Source organism: Eurosta solidaginis, chromosome 5, assembly GCF_040869045.1.
Source record: "Eurosta solidaginis isolate ZX-2024a chromosome 5, ASM4086904v1, whole genome shotgun sequence".
Lineage (NCBI taxonomy): Eukaryota > Metazoa > Arthropoda > Insecta > Diptera > Tephritidae > Eurosta > Eurosta solidaginis.
Genome location: NC_090323.1, coordinates 239,774,883 through 239,791,350, shown reverse-complemented (window position 1 = coordinate 239,791,350; position 16,468 = coordinate 239,774,883). Strand labels below are relative to the sequence as shown.

At 40.4% G+C, this 16,468-nt stretch overlaps 1 protein-coding gene across 1 annotated transcript in view; it reads right to left on the bottom strand.

Moving 5' to 3' along the window:
* gry (trafficking protein particle complex subunit 11 gry) overlaps positions 1 to 2,600 on the bottom strand; it is a 218,104-nt gene extending 215,504 nt beyond the window's left edge. Inside the window, exons 1-4 of the mRNA XM_067789058.1 lie at positions 2,132 to 2,600; positions 1,827 to 2,070; positions 1,503 to 1,662; positions 1,258 to 1,441 (exon numbers count right to left, since the gene is read on the bottom strand). Coding sequence (XP_067645159.1) covers positions 1,258 to 1,441; positions 1,503 to 1,662; positions 1,827 to 2,070; positions 2,132 to 2,274 — 731 coding nt within the window. The 5' untranslated portion in view covers positions 2,275 to 2,600. The remainder of the gene's footprint in view (positions 1 to 1,257; positions 1,442 to 1,502; positions 1,663 to 1,826; positions 2,071 to 2,131) is intronic.
* Between the last annotated feature and the right edge of the window lie 13,868 nt (positions 2,601 to 16,468).

The following is a 16,468-nucleotide window of genomic DNA, read 5'->3' as shown; positions in this document are numbered from 1 at the left end:
ATTTGAGAATTGTATAACGGCTCTGGATTCTAGGTACAATTGCGGATGCATGCTCGCCAAAATGTAGATCCTGATCGAACGTCGCACCCAGTATTTTTGGGTGTAAGAAAGATGGTAGCGTTAAGCCATCGACGTGGATGTCCAATATGGACATTTGCTTTGTGTATGTTGTTAAAAAGGTCGCCGATGACTTGGTCGGTTGTTGTTGTTGTTGGTCAGTGACAACGTCAGTTTTCAGGAGATGGGTGAGCCGGGACCTGTAGCCAATATCGGGCAGTCATCTGCGTAGGATACAATGGTAACTCCTTTTGGTGGCGAAGAGAGCTTCAATATGTAGAAGTTAAACACAAGCGGGGACACATTGCAAGTAGGACATACATTTTGTATCTCGGAGTTGATTCTGCATAGTCAAGAGTTTAACCTGTTATAGTACTCAAATCGAAGTTGAGCTAAAGCCACGCACGTTTCCCTAGGGATTTTGCGTTCACTTTCTGCTAGTTCTGGGTATTTTTCTTTAAAAACTAGATTCGCCGATGATAATACAGGTGTGTAGATGCGTTGACTGTATTCCATTCATACAAGCTAACCATATTGGTGGCTCATAGTTAGAAAATATTATTCTTCTTCTTCTTGTAGCAGTGCGTCGTTCCATCCAACAGAAGCGATCACAAACAAACTGTCATCGATATCCTCCAACTGAAGTCCAAGGAAACTTGCAGTTTAAATGGACCAAAGAGATATGGTTGTTAAAAGTTGTGGGCACGGCATTGCAACATCGTAAATAAGGTCACCGAAATGTTCATCGGTGGTAGTGCCAAGTTGATCTTTTTCTTCTTCAGTAGCAGTGCCATGTAAGTGTTATCTTTTTTCTAGTGTACGGTGTGCTAAAAAGATTGAGACTGCAATACTGTCGAATGTATCCACAAGAAATTGAAGAATTATCAAACTATGAAACGCGACTGGTTTTACGGAATCAAAAAATCTATGGCTCATCATGGTCAAACACAAATCCTCGCAAAGGCATAGGGGAAGAAAACAAAACATAGGGGCTAGCACGGGAATTTGTAAGTACTTTGGTACTTTTCTTTTTAAACGCTTTATAAAACATAAAATTAATTAACAATTTTAATTAACAATTAACCCGCGATCATAAAATTAATTTATAAAGCTCTTACAATTGCTGTATGGAAATGTCTTTTCAAAAGCTTTTTAAACTTTTTGTAATTTTTATGAATAAAAAGGTTAGTAAATACTCACTTCAAAGCCGTACTAAAATCTTGTCTTATTTCTGCAACAAATCCCAATTTAAATTGATGACGTATTTTCAGTATTGTGTGAGTTGCAGTTAATTGATCACGATGTGCGCGTATACGTTTGGACATGAGCGCATAATAGGATTGAGCCATATCTAGAAAAGCGGATTCTAACCGCAATGTGTAACCTGATTTTAGATAACACAAAAATAAATGATTATTTTTTATTTACTTATTGAAGAACGTTACCCATTAAATGCTCTGTATGTGGCAGGATAAATAACAGTTTACTATTGATACCACAAGCAGTGGTTAAGCTGGCAGCACGCTCAGATGCTAACAAATCTTCACCAGGCGGTAGCGGCGATGACTTCTGTAGCAATACAAGGCACACGCGTGTGTTGCGTTCCTAAAATTATTTATGAAATTTACATATATTGTACACATTTATGCCAACTCAACTTCAATATAACTGTGGAGCTTTTTAAGCGTTTGTTATGTTCAAGCATTTATAATCAAGCTCTGTTTGACAAAGACTCTTCAGTCATTACAAATCTTAATTATTGCACAAACCTGTAATGCACTTTTGAGACTTTGTATAATTGAAACACATTGCACTTGTTTTTCAGACCAATGAGGGTCATTCCATTCCATGTCTTGAAATAATACTACCACCGCAGGCAGCACATGTAAGTGCTTAAGCATCCAATTTCGTTTGAGTATGCCCTTCGGATGATACCATTCGTAAGAAGCCCGTTTTGGTTTGGCAACTGGAAATTCATAAGTAGGTGGTAAAAGTTTGAACTGTACTGAAGCTCTGGAAATGTAAATACAACTTTTTACGTCATTTGTCCATATAAATGAAGGCAAGTGCTTACCTATCCGTTTTCCTATTAGAACTAAAAGCATCCCATATACCTTTGTGCACAACATTGTGAGTTGTATCCAAACCACAGAAACCAATAAGAGGTTGTGGCGCAACCAACAGCTCTGATGGTAGAGCTGAACTGTCAACTGACATTATGGTGGATTTGGTTATCTATTTCACCGTGCCCTTTACTTTTGTAACTGGCGAAAGTTTGATTAAATGAAATTGCAAAGTTTTATTGAAAAAACTATCGACTCGTTGCTATTCGTATGTAAGTCTACTAGGCGTTTCTACAACAATGCCATGCAGTGTCTTTTGTTTCAAATTCACATTTGTATGCAACGTTGTGCAACCTTCTTTATTGTAATTTGATGTTCTTTAATAAATAAAATACAGATTAATAGAAGTAATGGAAACAAAACTGCACTCCCACAAATTATGCAGAATAGAAAAAAAATTTGCTTAGAAACTGTGACGGAAACAATTCAATTTGACAACTCATTTGACAGCGTGGGTCAGCTGATGCAAAGCGTTGCCAATGATACCAAACATAACATCAACTTTTTGGCAATGCGGAATTAGGGAGGTCTCTTTTGTAGGCCCATTTTTCACAATAGGCGAAATAAATTTCGGTAATAGTCTAGTTGAGGGGTCGACTGCTAATACGCTACCAAAAATATCGAGAGAGGTGTCAAACGACGCGCTTTACATCAGTATTAATAAGCCGTAGGCGAAAAATAAAAATTTTAACGCGTTCAAAAGATATTTACGAAAAACCGAAAAAAGACCCGCGGGTACCTCCGAAACCGGGGGTCGGATCCATAGAATTTTTGCGCAGAACACCTTTCTGCACACCTTGATGCACAATTTTTTTTGTGGGTACGAACACAACAACAACCACATGGAAATCGCCAATTTCAACTGCAAATATCTCCGGACAGAGATAAAATTTTTCTTTTCCGCCTTCGGATTATTGTTCTCGAGATTAATACGCGTCTTTTGACACCACACTCGATATTTTTGGTAGCGTATTAGCAGTCGACCCCTCAACTAGACTATTACCTAAATTTCAATTGCCAAGTCTGAATTCCTTCATTTTTTTTTTTATATTTAAGTTACTTCATTGCGCGTATATAATAATACCGGATGAAAGTCTTCATATGTGGCTATACGCCATGTTTTTTCAACGAATTTTTGATTCCTGTTAGGAATGCAAGAATATCCCACTAACTCCGGACAGGGAGGTTTCGCATCTCCTAACTCCGCCAAAACGCCCGAGGAGAGCACCGAAGCCAACCTTGATGCCTATTTTAATTTTCCACTCTAACCAAAAAAGCCCGAAAATTTACGTTCAGCCGAGGATGACTCAGCACGACCGCACACGCGAAAAGGCAAGACCGGAATGTTCCTTCATATTTATAACCTCAACATCTTGGTTGATTATGGCGATTTTACTAGAATGCATAAGCTTGTGTTAAACGCATCTATATGAAAAATTTCGTCGATGATGTGTTTAAACACCATCTTAAAGGGCAAATTAATGGTGCCTTATCCATAACCAGATAAAACAGCTGATCGAACCAACCTTATGGAAATCAATGTAATAGATTAATGGTGCCACACTATAACGCTAACGCCATAACCATATTATCATAGCCAACCCACTGGTTTTTGGTGTTTCGCCATATCCATAACCTAAAAATTTTTGAGTTGGAGAATTTATTAACTTTTTGTAGACTTTATTTATTGTTTGGGATACGTTTTGACTAAGAGACTTATTTTTTGTGGTATATGTTTGTAATTTTTTGCGTCTTCTTCATTTTTATGAAAGGTTAAGGCACCAATAACTCATGTCAATTTGATATGGATAAGGAAAAATATTGGTATGACTATGGCGTTATGGTTAAGGAAGTTTAATTGGCCCATAAGCAATTCGACATTTGCATTGGCTAAGGGTGCTTTCACATTTTACCAGTGAAATTTTTTTTCCCACTCGTTGGTACTTTTCTAACATATTTCGCAGCTTAAAACCGCAATTTAACAAATGAATACGACACAAAATATAAATGCAAAAATTTTTGTTGTATAGAATGTTCCTAAGAGTGCATCTAGAAATATTGTATCTGATTGGGCAAGGCGAAATAAATTTCTTCATATTTACAAACGCAACATTTTGCCACAATCATGGCGATGATACATGCCAACCTAATATAAACGCACGCAAGTAATTTCCTGTCCAAAATGTCTCATGCACATACAACTTGTATGAGAGCAACCCAAATTGAGTTTGCTGCGTGAAAAACTAACCCGATTTCCAATTTTTGTTCTGCGTGACATTTAGATTTGACGTTTGCACATATGCTTTACATTGTCGCAACGCATGCTTATTTGGGTTAGAGCAAAAAACGCCGGTTGTTTGCGTGCGCTAAAAAAACGCAGTGCGGTTTTGTTAGGTGACATGTTACTGGCAAGCATAAGATTGTGTTGAAAGCATCTATATGTATAAAAAACTTAATCATGGCTCGGCCATTAAAGCTGCAGACATTGGTACTTTATCGGTAACCGTATCGGTAATCTTATAACAGCTGATTCGACCAACCTTATGGGTATCAATGCAATCAATTATTGGTGCCGCTAAGGTCGTAACCGTATCGTAGCCAACCAATTGGTTTTTGGTTTACCATCGTAATGATAAACAGCTGATTACGTTAGGAATACGAATACAGCGATACGACATACGGCACCAATGACTCCCGCTTAAGATATGTATATGGCCGCGTCAGAATGAACTTTCTCAACCTTATGCATGACAGTAGCATCGCCACATAAATGCCAGATGTTGCGTTTGTAAATATAAAGGAGCTTCGGACTTAGCAATTGAAACTTATTTCGCCTTCGTCATTCACATACGAAATTTCGCAAAGCACTGTTATAAACATTTTCACTAAGGCATTGAATTCCGAAGACCTTTTGCAATCCCGGGATTTCAGGACTTGAAAATGACAATCCCACGATTCCGGAATTATCCAGGAGCTTCCACCTTTATATCGTATCATTACAAAAATGCCGCAAATGTGGCGCGTGTATGAATACTTATTTTATTGAGATTTCAAAAAGTGAAACACATTTTTTCAGCACCCTGTAAAATGAGAATGGTGTTAAAAAAATAAGTGATGCATTTTTTTTGAGGTATTCAGTTGAGGCACTATTTCATAATCCAATACCAACTTCTTCGGGGTACCCACGTTCAGTTTTATCGACGATTTCCTAAATCCGGTACTCATGAAGTTCGGTGCGTACAGAAACAGGTGTACGTTTAGAAAACCCAGAGGTGACTTTACTAGAAAGAAATAATTTCGGGTTTTTGAGAAGAGCTTCGTCGGCTTATTATCGCCAACAACCAGTACTGTTTCTATCGATAGCGAGTTATTACCGCCGCGTTATCAGCTTGTTTCCGTTGATCATCGGATTCTTATTGGTTTCTAATCGGCTTGTTATCGAGATGTGTCATCAATTTTATATTTTGGAAATAGTGTGCTTTTACACATCCAAAAGTGTGTAGTGAAGTGGCCAAAGGTTTTATCCGTATCTGTTTCTTAACAAATCGATGAGACGGCATAAACAAATCGATAACACGCCGATAACAAATTGGTAACACTCCGATTAGCAATCTATAACTTAACGATATCAAATAGATAACTTTTTTATAATAAATCAAAAAAATTTCAATAGAAGATCGCCAACACACCGCTAACAAATTGGTAACACTCCCATAGCTTTTCGATAACAAATCGAAAATTTTCGATAAATAATTAATAAATTTTCGACAGTAAATCTATAACTTTTTGAGAACATATCGATAGCATTTTAATAACGAAACGATTCTTTTTTGACCAATCGATTAGCTTTGAATAATATAACGATAGCTCTTCGACAATAAATCGAAAACTCTTTGATAACCTTTGTCATAATCGAATGGGGCGACATTAATTCCACCATCATAGATTGTGGGGACGGGTTCAGCATCCCTGGTACATCGTAATCTTCATTTACGAGAGCAGATACGTCCCTGCAAAAATTATTGGATTACGTGTTCCATTTTCTTCATGTTGGAGTACTCTAACAATACTCCTTTGCAATGCGTTTGCGGACCACCATCAGTCGATCATTGCTCGTTTTTTAACGACCGTGATCACGACACGATGACGATCGAACAGAGTTGCCAAAAGTAAAATATTGCATACAAATAACTGATAACTGAGCAAAGTGTTTTGTTATCCCGAGCCATCGGTTATTTTTGTATGAGCAAACCCTACACCGATCTAATGGTAATCTACTCGCCGGTTCACCATGCACCAGCCGATCATCCACCACCCTTCAAAAAACGCGAGTACTCTATAAATAATGTAAGGAATACTCCTTTGGGAGTATAGGACTGCTCCAAATCTAATCTGTATTCATACAAAAAATGTGCTCCAATTAACATTGCGATGTCCTAAGAGAGGAGTAGGTGATCCCACTCTCGCTTTGTATGTAGTATTCCATAGAGTACATACGTGAGAGTACTTTCCAAAGTACTTTCACTGCAGTACTCCATGGAGCACCAACAGAGGATCATATGCCAAAGTACTAAAGAGGAATTGTGTCGGAAAGAATTGTCGAAGTGAATTTAATTTAAAATGAAAGTAAATGAAGAGGGGCAATACAACTTTTATATTTTATACTACGAATATTCTTAAGCTGCAGACATTGGTGCTTTATCGGTAACCGTATCGGTAACCTTATAACAGCTGATTCGACCAACCTTATGGGAATCAATGCAGTCGATTATTGGTGCCGCTAAGGTCGTAACCGTATCGTAGCCAACCAATTGGTTTTTGGTTTACCGTCGTAACGATAAACAGCTGATTACGTTAGGGATACGACTACAGCGATACGACATACGGCACCAATGACTCTCGCTTTATGTTATTTAGCATTTGCGATAATAAAGAAACTAATATAATACGCATACGCATACGTGAATAAAGAAACTAATATAATATGTATACATAAAACCAGTGCGCTGTTGCATTTTATCAAAGTTGCCAAAGTAAAATTTTATTATTAGTTATTTGCATGCAATATTTTACTTTTGGCAACTCTGTTCGATCGTCATCGTGTCGTGATCACTGTCGTTAAAAAACGAGCAATGATCGGCTGATGGTGGTCCGCAAACGCATTGCAAAAGAGTATTGTTAGAGTACTCCAACATGAAGAAAATGGAACACATAATCCAACAATTTTTGCAGGGCATTTACCATCCACGGCACAGTGGCGCCTTTTGAGTTTTTTCTTTGCAAACATCATAACTTTTGAACCAATGAAGATATTTTAAAAATTTAAACCGCCAATGAAATCTAATTATTTGTAGTTTTTTTGTGTGAAAGCTCAGAATGGCACAGATACAGGGTGCTTCAAAAAAATTCGTCAAATTCGAAAATTTTTAGAAAAATGTAAAAACAAAATGTTTTTAGTAAAAAATAAAAAAAATAAAATGAGATTTGTCTTATAATGACGTATTTAAGCATTAAATAAGATAAACTAATGATTTTGATAAGATAGCGTGGCACTGCCCACATATGATAAAAAGTTGTATCTAAGTAGTCACGTAATCAATAACTACCAAAATTGTAATGACATTCCCCTCTTCAGTTGTTGGTTCTAAATTGGCAATTAGATTTTTTATATCACTCACTGTAGCTTTTATGGGTTCCGAAGACTCTTCTCGAGTTGATGACGGACGTGGATTTTTCCAATATTCTCAAGCTTCATCTTTTAGTCGTAATGGAACAATAGAAGCCATAAACATATTACTATCTGTAATTTTTTCATCGTCTACATTTATGCTTTGTTTATATGAGCTTTGTCCTGATGATCCATCACAGCCCCACTTAGTTATCAATGCTAGCTCCTTTGGCAGTGATTTCAACTTTTCTTCAGTAAAATTTTGAAGGAGTCGTGTAGACGTATGATCCATTAGGTTTTGTAGCTCAATTTCAGCTGATACTTTGGTTATTTTGGGACTTAGAGGAACTGCTTCTTTCTTGGCTTGAGTAATTTTTTCGTATCCAGGTAAAATATCGGCATTACGTTGCAATAATGACTTACGCAATATAATATATTTTTTTTCGTTAAAGTGAGATCTATACACAGCGCCAAAGCTTCTTCGAGAGTGTATTTCCTAGGTAGCGCATTTGGTAGTGTGGGAATGCTGTTTTTGATCCTCATCAGTAGCACTGGACTTGCTACCGCAACTGCTTCTGTTATATGAGACTTCACATTTTCTTTGTCTTTTTTATGTTTAATAGCCAGTGGTTCTGAAAGATGAGTCGTGGCCATAGCTTTTGTGGTATCAGGCAGCTTCCTTTTCCTTGTGTAGATAGAACACTCTTCTATGGGGTTTGTTGGTTTCCCTCTAGTTGGATTGGTTGACGTGCTAGGCGTTTCTTCGTCCAAAAAAATTTTGTCAGCTTGCCACTTTACATGCTTACTTAGAAATTTTAAATTGTTACCATAGACGCCCTCCCATTTTCTTTCTATCATAATGTATTGTAAACCAATTTTTTCTTCCAGGCCTTCCTTCCTTTAATGCTTGTTTCACTCGCTAATTCTCTCATAATAGCCTCAACGAAATCCCGTCTTGACTTTGAAGATTTAAATACTGCAAATAGTTTCGAGTTTTCTAGATACATATTAGAATTGGCTTCGAGTGTATCTGACTAAATATTAAACTGTGAACTATATTTAAAAATACTATTCACTTTATTTAAATAAACAGAATACTTAGTTCCTTAATCTCCAAAAGACGAATGATAATGTGCATTGTATGATGGATAGCTTTATATACCTACTCAAATTATTAAAATGAATTTCAGGTATACAATTCGTAACTAAAAAAATGTATGTTGTTAACAAGTTCCAATAACAAAAACGACCTTACGGCCGTACTGAATTATATATACCTGCTCAGGCGCGTATTATGCCCAAGGTTGTTTAACTTTATTTGATGTAAAAAGTGAAGTTGCAGCTGGACGCAGGTAGACTTTATGAATTTAGGTAACTGAATATTTCACAAATAACTACTGTTAATTTGACGGAGCACATATTTTAAATTTTTTTTTTCCATCAAAGTTTTAAAAAGGGCCTAAAAATAGGCATTTCGAAAAACAGGTATATCCGCCAACTTTTAATCCTAAATTAAATTATCTTTAATTGCTGTACAAAAAAACGACAACCGGCCGGCCGCCTTATTTACTCACAAAACCATTTTAAAAACAACGAAAAAGAAGAAAAATTTTAAAATTTTCCCAATGTTGAAAATTGGTCAACTTTGAGCGGCTCTACCTGGCTCTGTGAAAAAACAGTTGTATATTATTGATCCCTGGAAAATTCTCTATTAGAAACATGTATTAGATTTAGCGAACGCTTTCATGATTTTTTTGATTTTTGCCACGCTTTAACGGCAGAGGCGCCACTGTGCGCCGGCTCATACTTACCTATTTTCATTGTCCTACATTCGTAAAACCTCGATAGCAAATCGATAACTCGTCTATACATCGTCGATGACACACTTATAACAACTCGCCCATAAGAAATGGACGCCAATTCCCCGTCAATAACTCATCGATGAAAATCCGTTAACACTTCGACAACAAATTGATAACATGCAGACCAATTTCGGTTCCGGCTTCGCTTTTGGGTTCGGCTTGGACATCTAATTTTTCTTTTCTCTCTCCTCTTTTTGCTTTTTCTTTACTTTTTTTCTTATATATTATTTTCCTTTCATTCCTTTCCTTAATTTATCTTTCCTTCCCTTTCCTTCTTTTCCGTTCCTTTCCATCCTTTCTCGTGCCTTCATTTTTTTCCTTTATTTCCTTTCCTTTCATATCTCACGTAAGGTTCCGTAATACTTTACGTCAGGGGTTGTTGACTGCAAAAAAGGTCGAAGAAAATTATTAGAGCGGAAGATAAAAATTGTATTTCTGTGAAGAGATACTTTTCGTGATTCTGTTTTAGATGGCTCGCCTTCCACACTGAAGGGCATGAGTTCAAACTTAGGAAAGACAACATCAAAATACTTTAGACAAAGACTTTTTCAGCGGTTTGGCAAACACTCCGAGCATATTTCTGCCTTGAAAAGCCTTTCGGCGAGAATTCATCTGCCTTGGAGTCGTCTTAGAATATGTAGGTAGTGTCCCACCCAGTTTGTATGGGTTATTTTTAAACTTTTTTGGAAAAATCTGTTAACGTAATCGAAATGAACCGTCTGTTTGTATTGGTGTATAAAAAAAAAAAAACAGCCAACAGCCTTTAAGAACTAGCTGTGGCATTCCATTGGTAACGTTTGATGTTGCTGTGTTAGCGGTGATTCACCCCATTCAATAGGTGCGACTACTCACAAATTGTCATCAAAGTCTTCTAACGGGAGTCCAAGGAAACTAAGGTTGCAACGCAGGGATGTTGCTGTTAGAAGGTTCCACAGTACAATTTACAAGATGGTTGGTGACATGTGGGGACACATCGCACCCCGGGCATACATTACGTATATCCGGATTGGTTCTGGACAAGTTAGAGCTAAACCTTTTACAGTATCGAGTGACTCGTGCCTCCCTTGGTAGACTGCTTTCTTATTCTGCAAGGGTTAGACAGTGAATATTATGGATATATTGATACCGGGGCTCACCATGCGCGAACTAGTGAAGATGTTTACCGACTTAGTGTGGAATAGGCTTAGGACTTAATCTGGATCGATCGGCATCTTTTTGTGACTGACAGTCGGTAGCATAAAATCATCGCCGTAAACATAGTGGCCGTTGACTTCGTCGGTGATAGTGACAGATCGCGCGAGGTGAAGAAACCAGAAAGACAGGGGGATCATCATCATCATCAATTGGCGCTTAACCGCCTTAGTGATTTTGGCCGCATGAATTGGCCGTCATCAGAAAAAGGAGTTCTCATCCGAGGCTTTTTACTTGTTTTCATTGGAAAGCGTTTAAATAAGGCAGGTCCCAATCTTAGTACATAATCCAGAAATGGGACTTGGATTTTAGTCTCCTTTTACGACAAGCATACCTCCCGCGGGTATATTCATAACCCGCAGGGGTAGAATAAGGGGATAGAAATCGGTTTTGGAAACTATTTCGTATATTGCAGGGACAGGTCCTGTTTCCATTATCGTGATAGTAACTCCTTCTGGTAGGGAAGGCAGCTTTGAAATCTAGAAACTAAACAGAAGTGGGGCCACCCTGTGGCATCCCCGTTTTTAATTGTCCTGAGGTTTCGTTCCTAAATTTCGGCGACGCTTGCCGACCATTCAGATAATTTTCGGCCCGTATTTTTAGACAAGGGCGATAGAGTGAACATCATATGTTTCGGTGTAATGTTTAATGGTTGACTGTGTCAAAAGCTTTTGACAGGTCATGTGCTACGAACACCGTTCTATGATGGGGTTTCAGCTGGTTTAGTCCGTAGTAGTCACGCTGATGTGTGGCTAAGTGAAGATTCGCAGTGAAATGAGGGAGGAGAACGGTTTCGTACGTCTTCGCTGCTGGTGAAAAGGTCGATATGATTCGCCTTCGTAAGCTGGCTTTCCAGAATTATGTAGTAGAATTAACGATATGTTGAAAAGGTGCGTAACTTACTCCCTCATCCCCAATGTATTTAAGCATTGATATGGGTATACCGTATGGGCCTATTGACTTGGAGGGCTTGACCTTCATCATAAATTCTTAAACTGCTGAAGGGGGGAGGGGAATGTTGAAGTGTTCTACCGGCTGGGGAGAAGCGGGCGGAACCTATGTGATGACTTTGCGGAACACGCCCTCACCTTGCCGGACATCAGTCGGAATGGTCACAGCAGCGAAAGATTGAATTATGAAAGTTTTGTAATCCATCCAAATTGCTTTTTGGAAATTGATGAAAGTTCAGAGGTGATGAAATTTGCTGATCTCTGTATTGAGGCGAATATGGGCAGGTGGGTGGATGCTAAGGTAAGCACCTTGAACACGCTTTGATGGAATTGGGGTTTGTCGTTCGGGCTATCCCACTGCTGCTGGAACACCTAGTGTTGGTGCAACGAATGCACCCATCGGAGGGTTGCCATTGCTGACCCCAGAACATATATGAAGGTGGCGGCGGCTGGGACGTTAACTGTATTGGACTGATGTCGCAATTATCAATTTTCTAGTAGTTGCTAACTTGGGGGACAGGGGCTGGTGCTCGGAATTGCTTCTATCTATGCTATGCAGATTGTAGTGATAGGTTGGAGCGGCCGCGTAAGGTGGAGGCACCGTTTGGAGCATGCATGGTGAGGGTACGCTTAAGCGTGAACCGCGAGACGTCCGTGGGTGCAAGCAGAAATGGCCCACAAAAGTTGTATAAAAATTTGCCGGTCGATGAAAATTGGGATTTAGCCCAGAACATCCCGTTTGATGCAACCATCCTTTGCACTTGACACACTGCACAGAGCATGACCATCTTAGATAAGTTGTTTTCCGGCAAATGCAGCACAACCGCTTCTTTGGACAGTCTCAGTGCAGGAGCGAATGGAGCAGTCCAGGTTCAAGGAGCTACGCAGATTGCAGTTTTTTTCCTAATCCTTAGTTGAAAAATACCAACTTCAGTCGGTGGTCTAAATTTGTTGACACTATATGGAAATTTTCTTAAATTAGTCGAAACATGATTTCTTCATCTCTTATTACTACTAGCTTCCTCCAGGCTTTTACTTTCACTAAGCTTCTTGCGATGGTGTGTTGGTTTAATCGAACTCCATACCGCCCGACTATGTGTCTGATAGCTTTAGTGCATTCCATCTACGCCATTCTGCCTATTTGGAAGGAATTTTGGTCATCAAGAACTTTAGCTATTGGACGATTTGCAGCCAGAGGGTATATCCGGCTGTATTTCAATGCAATCTTTATACTTTGTGTTGATAACAAGGGGAGAAGAGGTAGAACATAACCGCTACAAGTGATGCGTCGGATTGGGGGCGCATAACCAGCAGAAAATCAACGAGGTCCGTTACGGAATGGTAGGTGAATGCAATAAGAGAAGAGGAGTGGAGAAGGATACAGTACCGGTCTTCGGCCGACTAATTGAGACTTAGCATACCTGGTAAATTTCAATCGACCAGAATTTAACTTGGATCTTGGAAAAGGGCGTTTCAAACGTTCAGTTAAAATTGGGCGCCCTTATTGACCGATTTATTTAAATTAATTTTTAAAGTACAGTTTTCTCACGTCTAATAAAAACCATGCTATATAAGAGGGTGGGGCCGTGTGTAGAAGTCCACGAAAGTGGGGAAAGCTTCTGACCGCCATTCACCTGGGAATGGCCAGAGCGATTCTTTTGCATGCGGTTCAAGCAGCTCACTACTGCCGGTCGCTTGCGGCCAAGTATCCTCTGGGTAGCCGCTAAACACCCGTTTAGCGGTGAGCTAATGTGAGAAGGCGACAACCTGGCTAGGCCACTCTGACATAATCGGTTTAAGGGCTAGCCGGGGGGAGATTTCATCGGCAGCGTCTGTACACCTCTAGGTGCGGCTGCAAGCGGGCGTCTGTCTTGGAGCAAGCGGCTCGCTATATAAACGTGCCAAGTAATATTTTCACCCCCGCTGAGCGGGTTGTGCGCTGGGCTTGGGACCCGCCACGTAAAACCATACTCCAATGAAATATAACAACAAGCCTCGGATAAATACACTCTCTATTGATGACGACCATGGCAAACGTTTGAAGGACAATGAATTGAGGGCATGCACCTGGAACGTCCGCTCCCTGAATGGGATTGGTGCAGATGCCCGGCTGGTTGATGTCCTCGTCAAAGCAAAATCTGACATCACCGCCATCCAAGAAATGCGTTGGACGAAGCAAGGAAGAAAGAAGATCAAAAATTGTGACATATATTGGAGTGGCCATGCGAATAAGCGCAGTTTCGGCGTCGGATTCGTGGTGGGAGAGAAACTTTGTCGCCAAGTGCTGGCGTTCACGCCTGTGGACGAGCGTCTCGCCGCTATTCGAATAAAAGCAAAATTTTTTAATATATCATTCATCTGCGCCCATGCGCCGACAGAGGAGAAAGACGATGAGATGAAAGACACTTTTTATGAACAATTAGAATGCACATACGAGCGCTGCCCCCGTCATGATATAAAAGTCGTGCTTGGCGACTTTAACGCCAGGGTGGGCAAAGAAGGTGTTTTTGGCCCTACAGTCGGAAAGTTCAGCCTACACAATGAAACTTCTCCTAACGGACTGAGGCTGATTGACTTTGCCGGTGCTCGAAACATGGTCATATCAAGCACGAGGTTCATGCATAAAAAGATACATCAAGCTACATGGCTGTCTCCTGATCGAAATACTCGCAATCAGATCGATCACGTTGTGATAGACGGACGGCATGCCTCCAGTGTTTTAGATGTGCGAACGATCCGAGGACCTAACATCGATTCGGACCATTATCTCGTTGCAGCCAAAATACGCACCCGCCTCAACGCGGCTAAAAACAAGGAACAAAAAACACAAGGAAAGCTAGACGTCGAAAAGCTTCAATCACAACAGACTGCCAATGATTTCGCAACTCGACTCTCACACCTGCTCTCTGAGGGCACAACTCATCCTGAAGGAATACAGGAGCAGTGGGAGCATATCTCCTAAGCACTTCATACTGCCGCCGAGGAAAAAATTGGTAACCGGCGGCCACGAAAAAACAACTGGTATGATGAAGAATGCCGCGTTGCAACCGAAAGAAAAGACGCTGCCTACAGGGCTACGTTAAAAGCGAGCGCGACAAGAGGAGTGTGTGAACGCTATCGTGAGTTGAAAAGGGAAGCGAGACGCCTTTTCAGGAAGAAAAAAGCAGAAGCAGAAAGGCGTGAGTGCGAGGAGCTTGAGCTGCTAGCCACCAGGAATAACGCCCGAAAATTCTACCAAAAAATACGGCGACAGACGGAAGGTTTTAAGACCGGGGCAAACTCCTGTAGGAATGAAAACGGCGACCTTGTAACTGATGTCCAGAGAGTGCTTAGATTATGGAGGGAACACTTCTCTGCTCTCCTAAATGGAGGCAGCAATTCACCGCGCAGAGATGAAGAACCCGATCCCGCAATCGATGATGATGGAATATATGTCCCCCCGCCCGATTATGACGAAGTTAGAATAGCAATAACCAGATTGAAAAACAACAAGGCCGTGGGCGCTGATGGATTGCCTGCGGAGCTATTCAAGTTCGGCGGCGAGGAGTTGGTAAGGCGCATGCAGCAGCTTCTTAGCAAAATATGGGCGGACGAAAGCATGCCCGACGGTTGGAATCTAAGTGTTCTTTGCCCAGTCCACAAGAAGGGGGATACTGCAAAATGCACCAACTATCGTGGAATCAGCCTTCTTAATATCGCATATAAGGTCCTTTCAAGTGTATTGTGCGAAAGATTGAAGCCCACCGTGAACCGGCTGATTGGACCTTATCAGTGCGGCTTCAGACCTGGTAAATCTACCATCGACCAGATTTTCACAATGCGCCAAATCTTGGAAAAAACCCGTGAAAAGAGAATCGACACACATCACCTCTTCGTCGACTTTAAAGCCGCCTTCGACAGCACGAAAAGGAGCTGCCTATATGCCGCTATGTCTGAATTTGGTTTCCCCGCAAAACTTATACGGCTGTGCAAAATGACGTTAAGCAACACCATCAGCTCAGTCAGAATTGGGAAGGACCTCTCCGAGCCGTTCGAAACTAAACGAGGTTTCAGACAGGGTGACCCTCTATCGTGCGATTTCTTTAATTTGATGCTGGAGAAAATTATACTAGCTGCAGAACTTAACCGCACTGGAACAATATGCTATAAAAGCGTGCAATTACTGGCATATGCTGATGACATTGATATCATCGGCCTAAACACCCGCGCTGTTAGTTCTGCTTACTCCAAGCTGGAAAAAGAAGCGCTGAATCCAGCGAAGAATCAATCTTGCCAATAAATGCTACTTTGGACTAGGTAGGCAATTGAAAAGTAAAGTCCTCTCTCGGCGAACGAAAATCATACTCTACAAGTCACTTATCGTACCCGTCCTGCTATATGGGGCAGAAGCATGGACCATGACAACAGCAGATGAAGCGGCTTTGGGAGTGTTCGAGAGAAAAGTTCTTCGAAAGATTTATGGACCTCTACGCGTTGGCGATGGCGAGTACCGAAGTAGATTTAATGATGAGCTGTACGAGCTATACGCAGACATCAACATAGTCCAGCGAATTAAAACGCAGCGGCTGCGCTGGCTAGGCCATGTTATGCGAATGAAAGATGATGCTCCGGCCAAGA